Source organism: Dermacentor variabilis, unplaced genomic scaffold (genome assembly GCF_050947875.1).
Source record: "Dermacentor variabilis isolate Ectoservices unplaced genomic scaffold, ASM5094787v1 scaffold_38, whole genome shotgun sequence".
Lineage (NCBI taxonomy): Eukaryota > Metazoa > Arthropoda > Arachnida > Ixodida > Ixodidae > Dermacentor > Dermacentor variabilis.
In genome coordinates this window covers 246,783-270,701 of record NW_027460566.1, presented here as the reverse complement: position 1 = coordinate 270,701, position 23,919 = coordinate 246,783, and the positions used below count along the sequence as shown (strand labels likewise).

The following is a 23,919-nucleotide window of genomic DNA, read 5'->3' as shown; positions in this document are numbered from 1 at the left end:
CGTAGTTTCTAAACTGAATACCGACTTAAACAATGTGTTAAATTGGTGCAATATTAACCAGCTCAATATAAACTCGTCTAAAACTAAATTTTTTTATTCACGTCCCACCAACGCTCATCCGCATTCATTTCTTCACTCTACCTTGGTATTAATCTTATCCCGCATAGTACTTCCTGTAACTACTTGGGTGTAGAACTTGATTCTAACCTTAAATTTTATCAACACATAGCCAACGTTAGGCGGAGGGCAACATATGGAATAAGGACACTTTTAAAAGCTCGGTATGTGTTTAACCAGGAAACACTACTCTCTTTATACTACTCATTTATCCATTCACATATAAAATATTGCATTGCATGCTGGGGCAATATGTATCGTACCCACTTACAATCATTACAAGTACTACAAAACCAGGCTGTTAGAATAATTACATTTAGTCCTAACCATTTCAATTCCAAATACTTATTACATAACTATAATATTCTTACTGTGGATGAGCTTATTAACTTTAGTTTTGGTACGTTTTTATATCGACAACTAAATAACGCTTACCGCAACAGTCTGATACCTCAGTCTTGTCTAATGAATACTAATCTTATGCGATTTGCACTAAACAATAACTTTATTCTTCCCATGGTTCGCACAAATTATGGTAAGCAGAGTGTCCATTTTTCGTCCGTTTCCTTCTGGAACACACTACCTCCTACTATCAAGTCATGCAAATCATTTCAATTTAAACGACAACTAAAATACCACATTTTATCATCTGCAACCACTTAGATAAGTATATTTTCCACTCCAAATGTACATTTGGCTCCACAACACAATTTAAAGTTTATTTGGTTAGGTCTCATTATCCATTTACTTTCAAAATGGTGTTATAGTTCTGTAATTAGTCGAATGTAATAATAATTATTATACTTTTTACTAGCATGTCTGCTGCTGATTTGTTTAGTACTGCCAAACCTAAAACAATACTAAATTTGTTATCTTGAATATTTTAAGCTATTTGTTGCAACTGTTGTTATTTATATTTTTACATATACGCTGTGCAGGAGGTCCCATTACAGTCTTTGACCTCGGGACCTCCTCCTGTATAATACTGCCTTGTACAATATCTTGTCTATTAATAATAAAAACTCATTCAAAACCTGTCGGCACATTCGAAAACAGTGAAGAGAGCCATCGCATACCAATGCCTAGGCTCTGCCCTGACGAAGTCGTGCCCGCATGCAGTGCAGTATAGATTTAATAAGCAAATATTCCGGCTAGTGTCTGCTGGTTACCTCTGCACGGTCATTGTGTCTGTGACGGAAGCCCTTTTGCGAAAAACCAAGCAAGCCATGTTTGGGAAGGAGACCGTATGGGTGAAGAACCCGGTTAAACCTGTTGTGGTTCCATATTTTCACAAGGTGGCCCACCACGGGAAGAAAGTGGCGAACCGACATGGTGTGCCTGTGCTGTTCTCTGCTCCGAAGAAGCTCGCCCAGCTGTGCTCACGCATTTCGCGAGAGGGAAATCCAAGTGGATGGAGGAAAAAGCATGGCAAGCAGTTTGTTAACTGCTGCACGGGGGTCGTGTATGAGATCCCATTGACCTGTGGGATGGCTTACACAGGTCAGACTGGGCGCTGCATTAATCAACGGGATCATTTGAGGGCTATTAGGAGAGGTAGGACAAATTTGGCCTATCAATGCACCAACTGCACAGCGTGTGAACTGCGATTGAGTGACATAAGAATCCTGGGCAAAGGTTGCGATAAGACTGTGCGTGAATTATTGGAAGCCTTTTATATCAGGAAAAGGGGAGATAAATGTGTGAGCGATACGTCTATGAAGCTCTTCAGGGAAGAAATCGTGTTTCTTGAACGTGTGTTGTTGTTACATCGTTACATTTATTCCACTGTTATGCACTGTGCATGTCATCCTTTCAGCATATATTAGCCGGCATGGCTGCAAATAAAATAGATGCGAGTTAGCGCCTGTCCTTTGTCGTTCTCAGCTGTTGTGATTGTCTTCTAGTGCGCTTATTTTCCGTCGAAGTTTCAGTGGCCTAGGTGAGATGAAGATATTCGTTGCATCATATCGAGTTGTATAAACTGCGTCCAAGCGCTGCCAATGCCACCCGCGCAAGAACCAGCTGGCCTGAAACGCATGACAGGTGGTCTAGGCTACACATCGACTTCACTGGACCAATTCAAAGCAAAATGTTGCTGATAGTCGTCAACTTGCGGAGTAAATGGATACAAGCCATTCCCATGTCCCAGGCAACATCCCGGAGTAAAGTCGGGAGCCCTGCATACTCTGTTCAGCTGTTTCGGATTACCTCGCACTGTTGTCTCAGATAATCTCGCAGCAATTCATCGGCTGGGAATTTGTTCAGTTTATGCAGAAAAATGGCATCGGTCATATTCTTAGCCCACCCTATCACCTTTAAAGTAACAGAAGGACAGAACATGCTGTACACACTGTAAAGGACAGCTTAAGAAGGCAGGCACAATGGTGCTGCACGCATCATCAGCGAGACTTCTATGCCATTATCACAACGCGCTCCAAGAGTATGGGTTTTGATCCTCTGAAATGCTTCTGGGTTACAAACTACGGAAAAGACTTGATATGTGTTTTCCCTCTAGGAACCTGTCAGCCCCCCAACAAATTTGATGGATGGTGCGCAGTGGACGTTCTCACCAGGTGATGCTGTGTATGTGTGAAATTACGGAACCAGAGACAAGTGGACCCGGCAAGGTCAAGTCAACAGCAGGTTCTGCAGAGGGGTCTGTAGAAATGGTCAGCAGTGTTGTTCACCCTGACGCAGACCAGGTTTGTAAATGAATGCCTGACGTAACATCCGCTGCAGTCCCAAGCAATGACATGGAGGAGACCGGTATGCAGTCGAGTGACGGAAAACGCACCCCTTCAGGAAGCGCCAGCAGGCGTAATAGATGTTCAAACCCACTTGCATCGCTCCACCCATGAAAGAAAGCCCGTGGAGCGTTACAGATTCTAAGGGAAGAGAAATGTGGGAATCTGCAAGGCAGCAGTTGCGGTTCACATGCTTCGTTACTTCGCCCCCCCCCCCCCCCGTTTGTAGATAAGTTAACGTATTTGGAATAAACAGACATCCTTTGCTCGTCGACGCCTGTCCGTTCATTGCAGTGTGGCCTAGCCGCCCGTATTTGTAACATACGCAAACTACTTCAGGTGTAAGATTCAACTCCCGGACTCACCAATGTGCTCTGAATGTATTGTCCCTGAAGACCTGCAACATGTTCTGTGCAACTGCTATCGCTACGCGTCAGAAAGAGAGTCTCTGAAGGTGTCGCTGTACCTTCAACATGACTCGAGCTTGGCACTACAGCACATTCTTGGCCCATGGCAAAGCACCACCAGTGCGTCATGCACCATGAAGGTGCTGCTGATGTTCTTGCAACCCACGATCCTTAACAAAACTTTGTAAATATCTCTATAGTGTATCTATGCGTGTGTGTGTGACTGTAAAGTGTTTATCACTGTATATATCATTATTAATAAATTAATTTATTAATTACTTCTCTCCACCTCGCGGGTTTCCACAGAACTATATGTCAAACTGTATATATCATAATCAGCACGTGCAGTAACATGTCAGGCAAACAACCAGGCTAACGTCTCGAGCATATCATTAAAGCTTGTTTTGCTCTCAAAGCTGTTGCACTGTTACAATTATAGCATTAAATACAAACAAACGGTGATCAGTGCCAAGCATCACCACAGTTCACATGTAAAATTGATGCAACAACTGCTGTATTGCATAATGCGAACTTATGTACCCTACAGCCGCAACTGCCCACATAGACACACTTCTCACATAGCAGAACAAAGCAGTAGATTCGCATGCCGAATTTCAGTGAGCATTTCTGCTCATAAAACGGCACAAAACATACAATCACGTGTGGTGCGATGGGCCACTCCTTGCAAGATCTTGTTCTTGCTTGCCCTTACAATGACAGCCAAAAACCAGCATTGCATGGTTACAGCACAGTGTTGTCAGCTTTATGCATGTCTCCTATTTGTTCTTCAAGGACATCGCATGGACAACACATGAACATCAGCTAGAGAATGCACTAGAGAAGCAAGTTCAGACCATGTCGCCGCCTTTCAGAATTCCCTAATATATCTTGGTCTATTGCTATTTTATGCCCGACTTCTAAGGGTAGTCTTAAAGGCCTTCAAAGTGGGCTAAACAATAAAGAAGTCAAAATTTTTATCTTTTGTGCAGCACAAGTAAGATATAAGAAGTGTAAGATGTGCATGCCAATGAAACAACTATGATTTGTAGTGATAGAATCCAGCATGCTGTTTGCGATTTAAAGAAGAATGATAACTTTAAATTGGCAATGTAAGTCTCACAATGATGATGATTATTTATTGGCATCCTCTTTGAACCTGGGCGGTGACAAATGGTCACCCAGCCTGCTTGAGTTGCCAGTAAGTGGCACAAAAACCAGCAAGTGACGCAATCGGGCAGTGGTACTGTGGATGTAGTATACGAGATCAATGTACACAGGACGGCTCTATTAAGTACTGCGGACTTATTGCTTGAAATTGCAGTGCGTAGGCTTGTGCACTGTATTCTATGCATGTTACAAAGTAGAATAAGTCTATACTAACAAGTGGCACTCGCTCGCAACACTCAATGCATGGTGACGCACATGATTGCTGTTGTACGCACATGAAATTCCAAGCGTGCACGCGAGCTAAAATTTTTTCTTCTAGCTCGGTCAGGTCTTCGAGAGACATGCTTCAGAAACCAAAAGCTTATGCATGGCTACGGCAACATGCTGAACTGCATATGACATGTAAAGGCGCCATTTCACATTGAAGAACTTAACTTGGCTTGACTAAAAAAAACCCTCGACCTTTTATGGCAAAAGCAGCTGGACAGAAAACCACAAAAGCATGTAGCTATTATTGTAGAGATGGTTTAACACTTTGGGAAAAAATGAATCACAGGAACATTGCCTTGACCAACAAGCTACGACCGCACATGTCGTGTGCCTCCCACCAGTGTCGGCATATAAACAGTGTCGGTTCATTTTTAGGTATTCAATTAGACTTCTTTCTAAAATTAATTTGCAGTCAGCTTCTTAAAGAAGGAAACCACTTATGGTATCAGGGTTCTTTTAAAAGCCAGACACTACGTTCAAAAGCACACTCTTCTGACATTATGCCTTTATTTATAGCCATTTACATTATTGACGTAATAGTTTTGCGGAAACCTGCAAGGCGGAGGGAACTAATTAATAAAGGGAGCATGAGACATCCATACCCAATCGTAGCAATTGCTACAAAGGAGACCTATATGGGTTCCTCGAAAGAAAAGCCTCCAAGTTGAAGAAAAATTCGTCCTGGTCCGGGACTCGAACCCGGAACCACCGCCTTTCCAGGGCAGCCGCTCTACCATCCGAGCTAACCAGGTAGCTAGGAGATGGCAGGGCGAAGTCGAATTTATTGACAACTCGAAGCAAAGGCAAGACTTTGACGTTATAGTTCTGCAGAAACCTGCAAGGTGGAGGAAGTAATTAATAAAGGAAACGTGAGACATCCGCCCAATCGTAGCAATTGCTACAAAGGAAACCCATACGGGTTCCTCGAAAGAGCAACCTTCAACTTCAAAGCTTTTCTTTCGAGGAAGCCATATGGGTTTCCTTTGTAGCAATTGCTACAATTGGGCGGATGTCTCACGTTTCCTTTATTAATTACTTCCTCCACCTTGCAGGTTTCTGCAGAACTATTACGTCAAAGTCTTGCCTTTGCTTCGAGTTGTCGATAAATTCGACTTCGCCCTGCCATCTGCTAGCCACCTGGTTAGCTCGGATGTTAGAGCGGCTGCCCCGGAAAGGCCTTGGTCCCGGGTTTGAGTCCCGGACCAGGATGAATTTTTCTTCAACTTCGAGGCTTTTCTTTCGAGGAACCCATGTGGGTTTCCATTGTAGCAATTGCTACGATTGGGTGGATGTCTCATGTTCCTTTTATTCGTTTACATTATTGTATCAGTTCTTGGGATATTACATATTGCTGTCATATAGCTCCACTACAGCACAACCAAAATAATGCTGTCCATATCAGTACATTGGTTCCTTATAACGCTCATATTACCGACAATTGCATGCAGAGAGGTCATTGCGAGGCTCACTGCGTCATCAGTTAGTATCTAAAGCAAAAGGTGTCACTTGCTCAGAAATGGTTATGTTTGAAAACATGTCACATGTCTATGCTTCTGAAACCAAGCGCACTTGCAGTGCGGCATGTTTATTCTGTAGAAGTTTTGTCATACCCTCGTACATCCCTTGTAAGTATATTATACCCAAAACGAATTGCGTCATATTACATTGTTGTGTCCCTGTGCACAAGAGTAGAGACACAAGACACAAGAGTAGAGACACAAGACACAAGAGTAGAGAAGAGGACAACACGAACACACGGCATTCGTGTTGTCCACTTCTCTACTCTTATGGCCTGTCTGCACGCCTCACTTCTTTTTTGCATAATGAACCTCTTTCATATTATCTGCTGTATATATGTATCAATAATGAAACAATACAGTTGAATCTGAGTCGTACTCATCTATCACAGTCCCCTGCATGCTTCCAGTAAATGACTACATCCTCACTACTTAAATGACTACATAAAAGCGCATGCAATGCTTCAGTTAGAAAAAATTACTATTCCACTATGTGAAGATGGAACGGCAGCAAAAGCTGACAGTCAACGCTCTCAACTGAAAAGCAAAGTGCTTTCACTGCCATTCCATCTTCACAGAATGAAATGGTTGTCATTTTCTGTGTTGCAAGTCTGGCGTCGTTGCTCGCTCGGAGCTGCCCGGACTCGTGATTGTCATTTTTTTTTTTCAGCATCATAGGAACGTTCTTTGTCGGTAGTCGTTTCATGCTGGCACCATTTATATTCTCATTACTGTTCCTTCCGGCGCTCCTCGCAGGCATGTTGTTCTTCAGGTGTACGAACTATACATGTCTGCCCCATCGATAATGCAGCTGTTTTTAGCGCCGATACCTCTCCTGCTTGTATACTGTGGATAACCTTGACATCACGCTATTTTTCATGGCAAGCAATCAACCTGTTCTGCATTTTGACATCTGCACTACTGCACTGCACCCATACAGGTTTGTTAGAAATCGCTATGTCCATTTCTGTTACCGGACGGCAAAAAAAAAAAAAAAACTACGGAAGTTTAGTCATATACAGCTTTCACAGCAAAAATTTAATCAATTGAAAAAAGTCAGCAGTGTTAACACAACAAAAAAAAAATGCAGAGAATTCGGTTTTAGACAAAACAAAAAATTGACTGATTACTGATGATGATTGCCGGCAACTTTCGAATAAGACAACCTATAGACGTAATTTTTTACAGCACATTTTCAGATGTCTATGAGTGCTTAAGATGCTAATAAACACAAATAAATATTTTGAAAAATAAAGAAAGAAAACAAAGAAAGATACATTTTCTAAGGCTGCTAAACTGGACATAATTTCACCGGATGATGAAGGCTTAATTGACATAATTAACAGTAGTTGAACAAAGAATGTCCCTGGAAATATTTTAACAAGAGATGAGTATTGGTCAACTCTGTGCTGATGAAGACTTGTTGGAACAATGGCTTTAGCAACATCCCTGGTTGGACCACTGCTATTCCAAAGGGGAGGTCATACTATAAGGAAGCTTTAACTTGGGGCCAACGCTAATGCCGCCTATTCAAATACCACATGTAAAACAAAGAAATGCTTTTATTAAACCACCCCAGACCAACTTAAATGAAACTTGTATGTGATAGCTCTTAAGCTAAATTATAGTGGACCTAGAAAGTAAAATATTTATTTATGGCATGGAAGTTCTCACGAAAATTCCTGAAAATTGGCAAGTTTAAGATAAATAAAAGCACTAAGTCTACAAATTCATATCTCAACACCAAAATCTTTAGGCTATTTGCGACGAAACTTGCAAAATGCCCTGGTTACATTTCGCAAATTGGCAAACCAAACATTTGTTCTCCCACAATCAGCATTAGTATCTTCTATTTGGTCTCCACATCAAAATGACTTAATTCCTATCCTGGAATCCATCCAAATTAGAGCAGCATGTTTTATAGCCCAGAATTATGATAGAGCTTTTAGTGTAACACAGATAAAACAGCAAATTTCCCTACAGCTGTTAGAAATTAGAAGCACAATAAATCTTCTTTACCTCCTGCATAAATATGTCCATGAAAATCAGCCCAATTTATGACCCTTCAAAGCTCCCATGCACATGTCAAGTCACCTTGGCAATACCCATAGTGTCTTGCTTATCTTCGGTAACAGACATTTAACTCCTCAGCATTGCCTCAGCCCCAAAAAATCTGGGATAGTCCTCCTGTTAACCTTGTCTTTTTATTTAATCGTGACGCGGTATGACATCCGCAAGTTATTTTCTATGTTCATCTGTTGTGCTGAATTCTTGCATTTTTTACTTTTACATGTAAGCACCGGAATCGTTCCTCTCCTGAATATATGTCTGCTTTGTCTGATAATGTTAAACTTAAAATTAAGTTATTGGGTTTTACATGCCAAAACCAAGCTTTGATTGCGGAACACACCACAGTGAGGGATTGCAGAATAATATGGACAACCTGGGGTTCTTTAACATGCACTTAAATCTAAGTAAACGAAATGCAGCTACAGTGGATGGGATTTGATCCCGCGACCTCGTGCTCAGCTGCACAACACCATGGCCACTAAGCAAGCATGGCAGGTCTGATAATGTAACACAAATTGTTAAATTTCCTCTCTTTGTAACCTTTTATATTGTACACCCCCTACGCCGGACCTGTACGGTACAATAAATAGATAACAGATATTACAGTTCTGTAAACAGCATCCCTTAGAGCACTTAAAGTGCACAAATTTGGTGTTTCAAGTTATAGCTCACATTAAACTGAATTCTGGGGTTTTACATGCCGAAACTTCAATCTGATTATGAGGCACACCGTAGTGGAGTACTCTGGATTAATTTTGACAGCCTGGCATTTTTAACGTGCACAAAATGCACTGTTTGTAGGCATTTCTGCATTTTGCCCCCATTGTAATACCACCGCTGTGGCTGAGATTTGATCCAGCAACCTCATACTTAGCAGTGCAACATTCCAGCTGCTAAGCCACCAAAGCAGGTTTTATAGCTTACAAGGAATTGTTACAATGTTTAGGTGCAAAAGGCCTACTCACAGATTAGTGGCACATTTCTGAGGCATGCATAATACATAAATTTTGACCACTCCAGATTTATCAACATTGTTATAGTTTATACATTATGATAGCATTCTTTATTACCACGTTAAAGAGCTGTATATTTGTACCTTGTGACTTTCTTTTTTTACTTTCCCAATTCTCAATAGTGTTTAATAAACAATCAACAGCAAAAATAAAAGATCTGTTTCTAGTAGTCACTAAATATAACTTTTTCTATTAAGTGCAACAAACTTCACCAAATTCAGTGCAGTGACTGTCAAGAAAAATTATTTCAGCATTACCGCGTACTTGCATAGAGCTCCCGAGTTTAAGCTTCCTTTTAAGATACGACACCATCAAAGTGATACACTTTAATATTACCTCACCAGAGTGATTTGAGTGAGTTGGTCTAAGTTCAGTTTAGTACAGAGCAGTGTGTTCGATAACCCTCTCACTTTCTATGTTTATATATATGTTCATGGACCCATACAATTCAGTTGGTGGTCAGCTACTGCATTTGTGCCTCCTTCCGCTAGATATGCAATTATCCTACCACACTTTATTGCCTTTAACGGCGTTCATGCCATGACCTCATAATACTTTTCGGCTACTGCACTTATATGTAGCAATGCTGGGGCAAACCTGTATGTGGAGTTCAGCAACAATGGCTTTCAGCTCGGGTTCATCCCAGTGAGAATCCAGGTAGGCCCGGATGTTTTTCCGTGCAAATGGGAACAGCACATCCTGTTTTTAATGAGATATTTTAGTAGTTAGTCACAAATCGCCATCCAAACATGTGGTTCATTAAGTTTATAGCAGAAAAATCAAGAGCTGGGTGGGCTGGTACATTTTTCAGGAAAAAAATATGGTGATTGGTTAGATGTTTCACTGTGTTTTTCCCAAAAACTGTCCAAGATGCTGATTAGACGCTGTCACCCACTTCCTGACTAAGCAATTAAATGTACTCATCAGCTAAGCTCGTTTTCACCTAACAGATGCTGCCAAATAATTATTAAGTTTTCAGCTCCAAGTTGAAGTACAATGTTTTGTCTGTGAGAAGAAATGTTTTTAAGCCTCCTTGGGCAAAGCAGCACATTAGACGCTTCCAGCGTTACACCACGCTGCAGCTCAGGGAGCGCAGTAGATCCGAAGGAAATTCCATTTCCCAGAACTGAAGTGTACGTTGCCCTGTATCTGCCTTTTGAACATCGCTATTGGAAATGACAAATAAAACTTCAGTGTACTAGAAGTCACAGCTTGAGTGATATTTAGAGCAAACATTAGGGAGAACTCGGAAGCAATATTTTTTGTAACTGCTTTGGGAGTAAGTAGCGTATGTAATGAGGTTCTGTACAAAGGGCGAGAAGGATCTCCATTCATTCTCGCAAGTTGCCCAGATGATCTTGTTTTGGTGCCCCGATAACGGCTCTGGCTTTTGGCTCAAGGTCACTTGAAGGTCACCGATAATGGGAGCTAATAGCATTTAATGCTAAAAAATTAACCAGCTATGTTATGTGTGCCAGGAACAAAACCTTTCTGGCTGCACTATAAGAAACTAAAAGACAACAAAAAATATTATTTCTACAATTCAGCGAAATGAAAACATAAAAGAGAAAGCAAGTCCCATGTCTAATAGTGCCAATGCAAACAAGGCACACAGAGCACCTGCCAGCCGTTGCCTATGCACATGGCAGAACATGGGAATGTGCGAGGACCAGCACGTCTTTCTTAATTAATTTTCTGTAACATTGATAGTCTTCTAAATAAATATTCTTAAAAGTGCCAGCCTTTGATAGTTGTAATGCAGACATCATTGTTCCAACAGAAATGTGATTGCACCCCAAAATACACAATCAGGACATCTTTCAGGCGACAAAGTTTGTGTTTTGATATTCGTTAATGTGATCACGTATCAAGACAGGATGCGGTGTAATGCCAGCCATATGCAAAGATTTGCAATTGCAGAGCATTTATACTAACAACAGCATAACAAGTGTGTGGACCACTGTTCAAATCGGTCATCAAAAATTAGTCTAGAGTTCTTTTTACTACCCTCTAAATTCATCAAAATTTGTAAATGATTTTAATGATGAGCTGTTACATCATAACCAACTTTTTGCTTGGCGACTTTAATTTTCCTGACTTCAGAGAATGAAGAGCCACATCACTCTGCATTCTCGCTTGCTTCAGATTTCTTGAATGTGTGCGCACTTTTTTCAATGACACATCTTGTAAAGCCGGCAACGAGAATCATGCATTTGTTTCCAACACCCTTGACATCACGTTCACAAATCATCCTGACCTATTTTTGGAAATAACATTCATTCAGTTTACGCAATCATTTATTATTTACATTCTACATTGACATTACATGGGCTAAACGTACTAAAAACAAAGACAAGAAGAACATTATAAAAGCAGAGTTCAATTATATTAACTCTGAACATAGTGTTTTCTTTGTTTTTCTAGATGGGTTTATCACCTGTAGTGTACAAACTGGAACATATTGTAATGAGGAGGCAGACACAACAGAGAAACGTATTTACAATATACTGTTACGGAACGATTGATACATGGATGAACGCGAGGTTTGGCAGAGTGATGAAAATGACGATGAGGTCGCTTGCACGTGGGCCAGATAAGACATCTTCTCTTGCCCTAGCTTTTTTGTAAACATTTTGTAAATATATCCTTTGCCTACATTTCGCCTCTGTCACACTTTGGTGGAAGTGCTGGGTACGTTTCGCCTCGCAATGAAACTTCGCAGCGGCCATCATGTTGGATATCTGTCTGCAATGGTGGAAGATGCAGTGCCCACATCAGCACCTGCCACTTTACAGTTGTGCTGGTGCAACCTCGGGATCCTGGCACATTCTGCGATTCTGGAAGAGTGGGTGGCAGAGTACGAATGCACGAGTGCTAGCAACTGAGCCCTACCCTGATGTTGGCAAATATAATTTTCTACCTCAAAGGCACTGCAAAACTATGGTTCGATAACCACGAAGCTGAGATCTGGAGCTGGGACACCTGCAATGAAAAACTATGAGACTTGTTTGGGAAGCCCGTTGGCCAGAAGATCGCCGTGATAAAGATGCTCGAGTCACATGCACAGACGTCTACAGAATCTTGCATCTCATACATTGAATATGTGTTATTGCTACGTCAAAAGGCCAAAGCCAAGATGCCGGAGAATGACAAGGTTGGGCATATCTTGAAAGGGATCACCAACGACGGCTTCAACTTTTTAGTGTGCAAACATTTCTGTACAGTCGACGCTATTACAAAGAAGTGCCGGCGCTTTGAGGAGGCTAAAAGCCGATGCTTTGGCCATGCATTTGCCCATCTTCCCAAATGGCGGCAACATCCTTTTGTGACGACTACACTACAGCACATCAGTCAGTTCCACCAGATCAGGTGACATGAATGGCACGCCGCGAACTTGAGGCCATGACCTCTGCCTCAATTTATGCTAGTGACTCAGGCTAGATTACGACATTCGTCTAAGCAATTGTCTGGCAGGAGCTCGCCAACATCAACATTCACTCTATGTGCACCATGGCCAGCCCAATACAAACTTCATGGCATCCGCTCTCATACTATCAAGAGCGGCTATTCACTACGTGATCTCCCGACCCTGCTGTGTGGAGAACCCCTGACAATCTATTGATATGCGTTACTTGTCACTGTATCAGTCACGCCGCCCATTACTGCGCCACCCACTGGTCTTTGCCACCTCAAACGGCATCAGCCCCTTACCACCGTTTGAACAGCAACCACTTCCCACCTTCAACCCCGTCGTATTTGCCCAACACAGATGCTCCCGCAAGGATAAATAGTCACTCCCCATCGCTGCATGGTCACAAGTCATGCTCGCCTCCAAACAGTCGCCTGTCATCTCGCTCACTGCAGACTCGTCACCTGTCATTCCCCTTTAGCCCTGCAAGTGCCTATCAGTAAAACTAAGCAGTGCAGCGCCTGGAGATGAAGCTGCATTGACGACTCCCACCACAAATCTTCTTCTGACGCTGCCGGCGAAACGAAGCTTGTTAGACGTTGATGACGTCACTGTTTTCTGTGCTCCTCGACACTGGGGCGTACATCTCCATGATGAGGGCAGATCTTCGTAGTCGACTTCATAAAGTGCTCACACTAGCTGCCTCCCGCATCCTTCGTGTCGCTGATGGAGAGACTCCTGCCATTCTTGGGGTGTGCACCACCCATGTGTGCATTGCTGGTCGTCCCACTTCAGTACAATTTGCAGTCATTGAGAAGTGCCCCCATGACGTAATCCTCGGCTTAGATTTTTTTGTACAGTCATTCTGCCCGAATTGACTGTGCAACCGGTGCTCTTCAGCTTTAGCTTCCCCATTTTCCCGATATTCCAGCCGACATACCACCACGCTTATGCTCTCGCCATCACATTTGCTTGCCACCTCAAGCTGTTACATATGTTACCTTGAAGTCTTCAAATGATATTCCCGATGGCGACTTTGTCTTGTCTCCAATTATTGGTGTCCTGTTAGACTGTTAGCCCTAGCTCACACAATTGTTTCCATTGCTGACAATACAGTGGTCGTTCCCCTTCTCAACGTCAGCCTGTATACTAAGGTTATTCCACAAGGCATGTCGCTGGCCACCATTCCCGTGCTTGATCCCTGCAAGATTGCCACTTTGGATGCAGATGTTTTGCTGCCTTCTTGCTCCGCGAACTTCACTCCTTCGTCTCTCGGCGACATTAACAAGATGATCGCTCTTGATCTGACCCAGGTGCAAGCTCAAGATCTCTACCACGTTCTGGCATCCTATCGTGACATCTTTGATTTTGACAGTTGCCCTCTAGGCCAAACGTTTGTTGTGACTCATCGAATCAACACTAGTGACGCCAACCCTATATGCCAGCACCCATATCGCATATCCCATCATGAACGTCAAGTCATCCAGAACAAGGTTCACAAAATAATTACAAAAGGCATCATCAAACTTTCGTTTAGCTCATGGGCCTCCCCTGTCATTCTAGTGAAAAAGAAGGACGGCAGCTGGCGTTTCTGCATTGATTATCGGAGTTCGAACAACGTAATCCATAAAGACTCTACCCTTTGCCTCGCATCGATGACACCCTTGACTGCCTTCATGGAGCCCAATATTTTTCGTCAATCATCATTCAGTCTGGCTATTTGCCGATTTCAGTGGACCCTATGAACAGCAAAAACACTGCATTTATTATGCCAAATGGCGTGTACCAATTCAATGTTATGCCGTTCGGACTGTGTAATGCCACAGTAACTTTCGAACTTACGACGGACTCTGTGCTGCGGGGATATAAGTGGTCTATCTGTCTATGCTAATTAGACGATGTCATTGTCTACTCGCCTAGGTTTGGCAGCCACCTCACCCATTTATTGGCCGTTCTTGCCATCTTTCACTGGGCCAATCTTCAGCTGAACTCTGCCAAGTGCCGTTTCAGGCGATGCCAAATAGCTATGCTCGGTCACCTTGTCAGTAAGCAAAAAAGAGGTGAGGCGTGCAGACAGGACACAAGAGTAGAGAAGTGAACACCACGAATGCCGACTATCAACTGAAGGGAGCACTGAGGTGAAAAAAGAAAGAAGGCACAAGACTCATCTGTACAAGCTGAGGATTGATATCACCACATGTCAGTCGGCTACATGTGCTGCCCCTTCAGTTGGGCAAACGGGATGGTGGGACGTAGGGCAAACAGGATGGTGGGACGTAGGGCAAACAGGATGGTCTATCAATCAGAGGCTAATGGAACATAAAAGGACAATAACCGGTGGATCACCTTCTAATCTTTCCCTATATTGCCAAGATTGTAACTGCACGCCAGAGTTAGATGAATGCACGATATTGTACAGGCATAAGAATGAAGATATGCGTCTTATGGTAGAGGCATGGCATATCTATAATGGTGGAAGCGCGTGCGTGAGTCAGCCTTTGATTACTTTACATAAGGAAGAGATTAAGTGCCTTAACAGTTATCTCTCACGTAGACCGGCACATGTACCTGACTGACACATGGTGATACCATTCCTGAGCTTGCGCAGATGAGTTTTGTGTCTTCTTCCTTTTTTCACCTCAGTGCTCCCTTCAGTTGATAGTCGGCGTTCGTGGTGTCCACTTCTCTACTCTTGAGTCCTGTCTGCACGCCTCACCTCTTTTTTGCATAATGAATCCTTACCAAATAGCTCAGCTTTTTGTCGTTCTAAGCTTTACCTTGTCAGTGCTGCCAGTGTTCAACCAGACCCTGACAAGGTGCGAGCAGTGCAACAATTTCCCATGCCATGCTAAGCAAAAGACGTCCAGAGTTTCAAAAGATTATGTTCCTACTTTCGTCACTTTGCCCAGAATTTTGCGGACATCGCCCACCCTCTCATTGAACTCTTGAAAAAGGACGTTCCTTGAGTGTGGGGACCCGAATAAGCTGCTTCGTTTTATGCCCTTATCTGTCTACTGACTACACCACCAATACTGGCCCATTTCGACCCCTCATTGCCTACAGAACTTCGCACCAATAAAAATTGTGGCTGTCCTTGGCCAAAAACAGCATGGCAAGGAACATGTCATCGCCTATGCCAGTCGCCTTCTTTCATTGTCCAAATGGAATTTTTCCTTCCCTGAATGTGAGTGCCTGGCTTTAGTGTGGGCTGTCACCAAATTTAGACTTTACTTGTTTGGCCAAACTTTTTCTGTGATTACAGACCATTATGCCCTCCACTAGCCCTCGTCGCTCAAGGATCCGTCTGGACGTCTTGGCCATTGGGCCCTATGGCTTCAAGAATACTTGTTTGTTGTGCACTACAAATCTGGACGATTGCACCATGATGCAGATTGCTCGTCCACAACACCGCCGATGCTCCCGACCTCACTAACCCCGACTCAGACATCTGCGTACTGTCCATCCTTGCTTCGGATGATGATATCCCCACCAAACAGTGACGAGACGCATCTTTACGGCTAATCAATGACCGTCTAACTGCTCCATCACCAGACCATTCTGTTCGCCTGTTTGAACTACACAACATTCTATATCATCGTAATCTCAGCTCAGATGGTCCAGAGCTTCTGCTTGTCCTACTTCTCTATCTATGCTCCAGCATTCTTCACCTGCTTCACAACGTACCAACTGCCGGTCACTTAGGTGTCTCACATACATACGCCTGCATCCTGCGTCAGTTTTTTTAGCCTGGTATGTGCCATTCTGTGTGCCGCTACGTTGCTGCTTATGAATGCTGCCAATGTCGCAAGTGTCCTTCAGCGCTGCCTGCAGAGCCATTCTTCCGCATCGGCCTTGACCTTCTTGGCCCTTTCCTTATGTTCATCTCAAGAAAAAAATGGGTTGCGGTCGCGACAGATATTGCCACATGCTTCACAATCACCCAGGCACTGCTGACAAGCTGTTCCACAAACGTCGCTGACTTTCTCCTCCACGACATAATTCTACGTCATGGCGCCCCTCGGCAGCTCCTCACCGATCATGGGAGGTACTTCCTTTCACAAGTGGTAGATAACCTCCTTCGTGCCTGCTCCAATGAACATAAGCTCACCACCGCTTATCATCCACAGACGAATGGACTGACCAAGCACCTGAGCCAAATACTAACTGAGATGCTGGCCATGTATGTCTCACCTGATCACCATGACTGGAACAACATGTTACCATTCATTACCTTCGCATACAATTCATCACGGCATGACACCACTGGATATTCCCTGTTTTATTTACTGTTTGGCTGGCATTCTGCTTTGCCATTTAAGACTCTCCTTCCGTCGGTTCCTCACTTGCCTACTCAATGCGCCAGTGACACCGTTGGTCAAGCCCGTGCAGGTCGTCAACTTGCCCACAACTGCCTCTGTGCTTCACAGGACTCCCAAAAGTCCCACTACGACAGCCAACACAGAAGTGTGCCCTTCATGCCTGGTTCTCTGGTCCTCCTATGGTCACCATGCCACCGAATGGCTTAACAAAGAAGCTCCTTCCACGTTACACTGGGCCCTACAAGGTGCTGCGCCAACTCAATGTCAATTTTGAGATTATACCCTGGGCCCTGCTTTTCCGACCTCCTCGCTACCACCTGATGTTCACACTTACGAGCTGAAGCCTTATTGTCCTTCTAGATCCTCCCCTTCGTAGCAAGTGCCAGGATGGCACTTGCGCTACCGGAGGGTAATGTTAAAGCGAGTGATACACGGATGAACGTGAGGTTTGGCAGAACGATGAAGACCACGAGGTCGCTTGCATGTGGGCCAGATCAGACATCTTCTCTTGCCCTAGCTTTCTTTATATTTTGTAAATATATCCTTCGTCTACATCTCGCCTCCGTCACAATATTTGCAAGGAGAGCAGGCAGTGAACCATATGAACCGATGCACGTGTCACATAAAAAGTGTGTTCTTCCTCGACTCTCCTCTAGAGGAATGTTACCAAACACGACCCCTTGACTGCTGAAGCACCGTCACGGTGCTTGCTATGGTATAGGGGAGTGGTGAAGTTTAAGGCGAGGTATGTGAACAACGTCTGTAGGCGGTGAAATGGAAGGAGAGGAAGATTCGAGCACGCAAATCTTGTAAGTAACGCCTATTACATGTTTTAAGACATAGTAGGGTCCGGGGCACCGGAAAAGCAATTTTTCGAGGAGTCCAACACACCGAATTAGAGACCATGTAAGCACAAGGGCACCCAGGATATAGATAATGTCGTGACGACAGGAGTCATAATGGTGCCTCTGGTGGTCTGGCGATATTGTAAGGCAATGGCGAGTGAAGTGGTGTGCCTCGTCAGCTTTGGAAATGGCAAGTTAGTGTCTGGTTGAAGCGTTCAGTCAAGCCTTTGGTTTGCGGGTGGTAAGCCGTTGTAAATTTGTGTTTCGTGGTGCAGGAGCGAAGCAGGTCATCAGTAACACTGTAGAGAAAGTAGCGGCCACAGTTGGTGAGGAGCTGACAAGGGGCTCCATGATCAGTGACCAGGGGCCGTATAATATAAAACTATTCCAATAGGTTTTTATTCCAATGTACTGACGTCAAATTTGCGTAACCACTGCCGCAAGGATCGGGCGGTCAACCGCAGGGTTGCCTGAACAGACCAATCAAACGCTGTCCTCGTTCATAGGAGGTCACTTTTGTTTGCTTGAAAAACGAATAACATTGCCTACAGTGAGTGGCTTGTTTTATCTAATTGGCTCACAAGAGGCAAGGAGCACACTCAAGTGGAGAGGGATTAGATGGGGCCGAGCCGCTGCAGTGAAAATCGATAGCCCGATGAAGAGGGTGGTGCCGGAGCCTGCGATTGGTCCGCTTTCCCTTACTTAGCTTGCAGTGGCTTGTCCACAATTGCAGTGACATGCAACGGAACCTTAAGAATGACGCTAAAATGAATCCTCAGCAAAGGAGAGTTGGCAGAACAAGGTCGTAAAAGTGCCGAAAGTGTTCGAAAACATTACACAGCCACGCAAAAAGTTTTATTAGACGCAAGTAAACCCATGCTCTCCGGCAGGTGCAAGAGCCGATGCCTGAGCGATCAGCGGCAGCTATCTTTTATTCCTTTCAGAACGGGGCAGCCTGTGGCTATTCAGGAAAAAATCCAGTTTTGTTTGGCATATTAATGCATCTTTAATGCATACACATCACTTTGACACGGTGAGTTCTTGCGGTTTTGTGACGTCGCGTGAGAGGCAGGTGAAGTGGGTGCAGCACGAAATCTTTTGACCAATAGCCGTGGGCTGATCACGAAAAGGCGTCGAATCAGAAATAATTTTCCTTTTGTTCGGTCAAATCATTCATCAGTGCGTATACGTCATATCAGATGGGGAGCTATCGCAGTTTTCATGACGTCACGTGACAGACAGGTGAAGTGGGAGTGGTCCAAAAAAGTTTTTGACCAATCACGGAGGGCTGATTGCAGAATTGGAATAGTTTTACGTTATAGCGCCTCAGAAAATCAGCAACGTCGGTAGCACAACTGATAGAGCGCATGTAATTGTGTATTGGGTGGTGTGGTCTGTAGCTATGGCAACCCATTTGTTGCCAGCAACAGAGGCAGAGAAAAAACCAAGGAGGTCCAGACCAACTAAGAAGGGGGGGTCAGATGGGATGTCAAGGGGCTGAAGGAGGCCAGCATAGGTGGCTTCTTCCGGCGCTAGCACGGTTCGCATGCAGCGACGTAGCAACAAACAGAGCAGTAAAAACTGGGCCAAAAGAAGCGACGTTGAACGCGATCGTAAATCCAGGAAACCAGCGGTCGGGGGCGTCGACCAGCGGTAGGGGGCATCATGGAGCTGGCCGAGAACCCTGAAACGCAGATGTGTAGGAACAACAAGCAGCAGTTCGCGTCTGTCCGGGTGGACGTTGTGGCGATATAATGTGCCATTATTAAGCATGAAGAGGCAAAGGGACAGACTGGGTACTGCGGAATCCAGCTTCTGAATAAGCGCACGTAAGATGGGATCCCGGCACTGCTCATCACAGATGTGGCCTAAGTGGAGAGCGAGAGTACACATGAAGGCACATTGTCAGAGGCATCAGGCAGATCCATGGGATTATGAGACAAACAGTCAATGTCCCGGTGCAGTCAGCCCGACTTGAGAGAAACAAAGCAGGTGTATTTTCAAAGCCGCAGTGCCCAGCAACCAAGATGCCCAGTCAGTGGGGTCCTTAAGGGACGAAAGCCATCAAAGTGCATGGTGATCAGTAGTGACGGTGAAATGCAGGCCATGAAAGAAGGCACGGAATTTGCCCACCACCCACATAAGAGAGACATTCCCGTTCCGTGGTGTAGTTCTGTTTGGCTGGGGAAAGGAGATGGCTGGCATAGGCGATAACATAGGCATGCCCATTCTGATGCTGGCCAAAACAACGCCGAATCCATAGCGGCTGGCATCGGTGCAGAGTTCTGTTGGAGCGAAGCCATCGGAATGAGCCAAGGCACGTAGTGTAGTGAGCTATGTGATGAGGGTTGTCGAGCCAGCTGCAGGAGCGGTGATGCGAGCAAAAGACTGACGCCACTCTGATGTAGCCACGTACCCAAAAAGGCCAGTGTTTATTAGACAGCCGCTTTTTATCTCTTTTCCTCATGACGTCACAGAGGCTGTGCACATGAGTGCTTGGTCAGATCAGAGATAACCGATAACATTACAAGGGTAGAGAAAGTGGCAACCTTTGCGGCACCCCAAAAAGACGAGACACCTTTCTGCAGTAAGTTTTTGAGAGGACATGCAATTTCCGCGAAACTGTTGATAAAACGATGCAAGCAGGAGCACAGTCTCAGAAAACTGCGAACTTCCTTTGTGCAAGTCGGAACAGGGAACTTCTGCACGGCTCAAACTTTGTCAGGGTCGGGCAAACACCGGTCGAGTAGACAAGATGACCGAGCATTGTAAGTTGGTGATGGCCAAAGTGGCACTTTGATGAATTAAGTTGCAGGCCAGTGTTGTGAAACACAGCAAGAATAGAGCAAAGTTCGTCGAAATGCATTTCAAATTTTGGTGAAAATACAATAACATCATCATGATAACACAGGCAAATGGACCATTTAAAACTGTGCAAGAGGGTGTCCATCATGCATTTGAAGGTGACTGGGGCGTTGTGTTGTATATGGCGAAGAGCATGACTTTAACCTGATAAAGGCCGTCAAGGGTAACAAAAGCAGTGAAATGCTCCGCAAATAAAATACCTTTGGAAAAAATAGTAAAACCAATTGCGAATCGAGTTGACCATTCTCAAATACGAATAAAAAGGAGATGCATACAGAAGCAAATATTTTCAAATATGAGCTATTTCTACCTATTGATTACAAGCTATTGGTATGATGTCCGAACTTTGTCACAAGTGAGATTCTCAACAACTGTTAAGACACCCTCAGCTGTCCAGACATACTCTCAGCCAGCGCACAATGCCTCAGTGTTGCATTTCGTTGCTTGAAAGAGTTTATTTTGGCTTGAATGAGGGACACCTACATCTCAGCGTCAGCCAATACACTTTGTTTTTGGATCTCAAGTTTCTTCAAAGAAGCAACGGCACGCCTCTTTTCCCGTTCATTCGTCAATGCGTCAGTGCTTTCTGTTCTCGTCCTCCTTCCGACTCACGTTTGCTTCACGAACCATTTGAACCATCCTCTCGGTCAGTTGTACAGTGAACGTACAATTTTCAGTACACCCTAGGGGCTACAAAAACATCCGAAAGATCGGGCGGTTCGACAAAATAAATGCATGTCTTTTACTGCCCTTAAAGGGCCTCTGAAATGGTTCAGACAAATTTTGTAGACGCGTAGGGTACAGCTAAAGTTAATCATTTGCACCACAATATGTGCGAAACGTCTCATATTAAGAGCGCTACAGAAGATTACAAGTTACCCTCCTCCATAGTCATGCATTTTCTCCTCAACTCGTTCGCCAAGTGATCGGGGCTAAGCTCCACCTTCACTGGCTCTGCGTCGTGATGGCACGTCGTGTCATTGACTCGCGGTTCTCTAGGAGCGAGCGCACGAAGCCTCTCCAAACTCCCCGCCAGCTGCTTGGCAGTCGACCCCAAGCAAGAGCTATCGAAGCAGCATGCGTTGCAAGCATTCTGTCGCAGCGCCAAACGTGTCTGGTATTCCGGTAACCACAGGAGAGCTGGATGTTTCGACGGATGGATGGAAGCATAAACACCATGCAGACCATTCACATTTGCACTCCTGCTCATCCCGTGAAACGACATGGTCAAACGGCCAGGCCCTGTCCCCTTGCGCTTGTGTTTACCCTAATACCAGACTCGCAAAACGCTATTGTGTTAGTAATCTTCCGGTGTAATGTGATGACCGCAAACAAGCAAATCATGGTGCCGATCAGATAGCGGCAGTCCAATGCGCTGCAGCCAGTCCGCTCGTCTGCTGCCTTGCACAGGGACACCATGTCCCAGCTTGACATATTGCCAGTCACTACGTTTGCCGTCCACAACGCAACGAAGTCAAATCATAGCGCTCGCGAAAAGACAGATTGACTCTGACCACGGAGCTCTCGTCAAAATGGAGCACGTTGTAACAAGCAGACGACGCTTGCTGTGTGTCGGAAGTGCTTAAGTGTAGTGAGAAATTGTTCTTGTGCATTCTCTTTCTGTTACTTTCTTTTTAGAGAAACAACTTAGATTTCAACTATTTCAAACATCATTTGTTCACCATAAAGATGAAAAAATTATCAATAACGCGCCCTGGGCAGCCAATCGAATAGCTCGCTTTACTGACGTCAAGTGGGTGATTTACGTCACATGGGTAGGGGCGGCTGAAAATTCCACTGAGCAGTGTGCTGCGATCGGCAGCAACGTGCATTTTTGAAACCTTATAATAAAGTACATGCTTTACGCGGAGCACTTAGATGCGTCAATTAATGATAAGAAGGACCTACTGTATTGACTCCATAAGTTTGTACAAAATCGTCAAAATCGTCTCAGAATTCCTTTGAGGGCTCAAATCGCCACAAGCACATACGAAAAACCTCTGAATATGTGCTAGTACATTTATTAGGCATATCGGTGCTCGTACTGTGACAGGAGATGGCGAGTGTACAAGTGTATAAGTAAGGAATACATGCAGCGTCCCGTGACAATTGCCCCTTCCGACGCTTATGCTTCACTGCACTACTTTTGCGTATGCTTCACTACGTAACACTACTGTACTAAGGCGAAGATCAATTTCAGAAACCTGCCTTATGCAACGCTTTGTGCTTTCCGAGCTTCGAAGCTAATAGCGAGGACCACGGACGCAGAGTCGCATTGCTGAGAGTGGCGAATTCATTCAATGAAAAACACGGCACCGCACCGCAAGACGCTTAACAGCGAACGTTGAAGCAACTGGGCCTAGCGCTGCCACGGTGGTGGCTACAGCTGCAAGCGGATCTACATGCGAGAGCGCCGTTCGAGGCGGCGAGGTAATAAAAATGGCGGCGGTGGTGGCTTTGTTTGATTAATGCCATTTCGGACCTTGGTAACGGCAAAATGTCCAGAAAATCGGACGGCGAAGGGTTCTTGCATCCAAAATGTCAGACGTCTCTACGGGGCACATGCTGGTGCCGGGAAGCTGTCAGAATCATCAGGCCTTTCGGAAAGTCGGTCGATGACTACACCGACACCTCCTCCAGCCGACGACACGGCGTCAAAGTAGATTCATTACGATTCCTCTTTGTTACTCGAGCCAGCATTACCACGAATTTCGTTCCCTTTCAGTAAAATTACAGCCAATTTTCCCTGATAGAAGCACAAATTCCCTGAGTATTTCCAGACTATTCAAAATCCCTTAGAATTCCCGGTTTTCCCAGTTGGTAGACACCCTGTCTACAGTACCAGTGGAACAAGTGGGGCAGAGTGGGCAGATACAAAGTCAAGGCCGAGGATGATGTCATTGGAACTGCGGATGACGACAGTGAACAAAACAGAAGTTTGGCGACAGGCAACACTTACACGTGCAGTACAGAGGCCGGATAAGGGAGACCTATCACCGTCGGCCACACATGATGGGGGCAGGGGTCATAACTTTCAACTCTTGGCGGTGACAAGAGCTCATAACAGAAATATGGGCACCGGTGTTGATCAAAGCTGTAACAAGTAGGCCATCTACTTCAACATCAATCAGGTTCTGATTGGTAGGGAGCGTTAACGAACGGGTTCGAGGGCAGGT

At 44.6% G+C, this 23,919-nt stretch overlaps 1 protein-coding gene across 2 annotated transcripts in view; it reads right to left on the bottom strand.

Moving 5' to 3' along the window:
- Positions 1–23,919, bottom strand: part of LOC142569034 (enolase-phosphatase E1-like) — a 210,137-nt gene that overhangs the window by 173,911 nt on the left and 12,307 nt on the right. The window contains exon 2 of one of the 2 annotated variants that reach the window (XM_075678560.1): positions 9,903–10,004. The exons of the other annotated variant lie outside the window; for it this stretch is intronic. Coding sequence (XP_075534675.1) covers positions 9,903–10,004 — 102 coding nt within the window. The remainder of the gene's footprint in view (positions 1–9,902; positions 10,005–23,919) is intronic. 2 annotated transcript variants of the gene reach the window in all.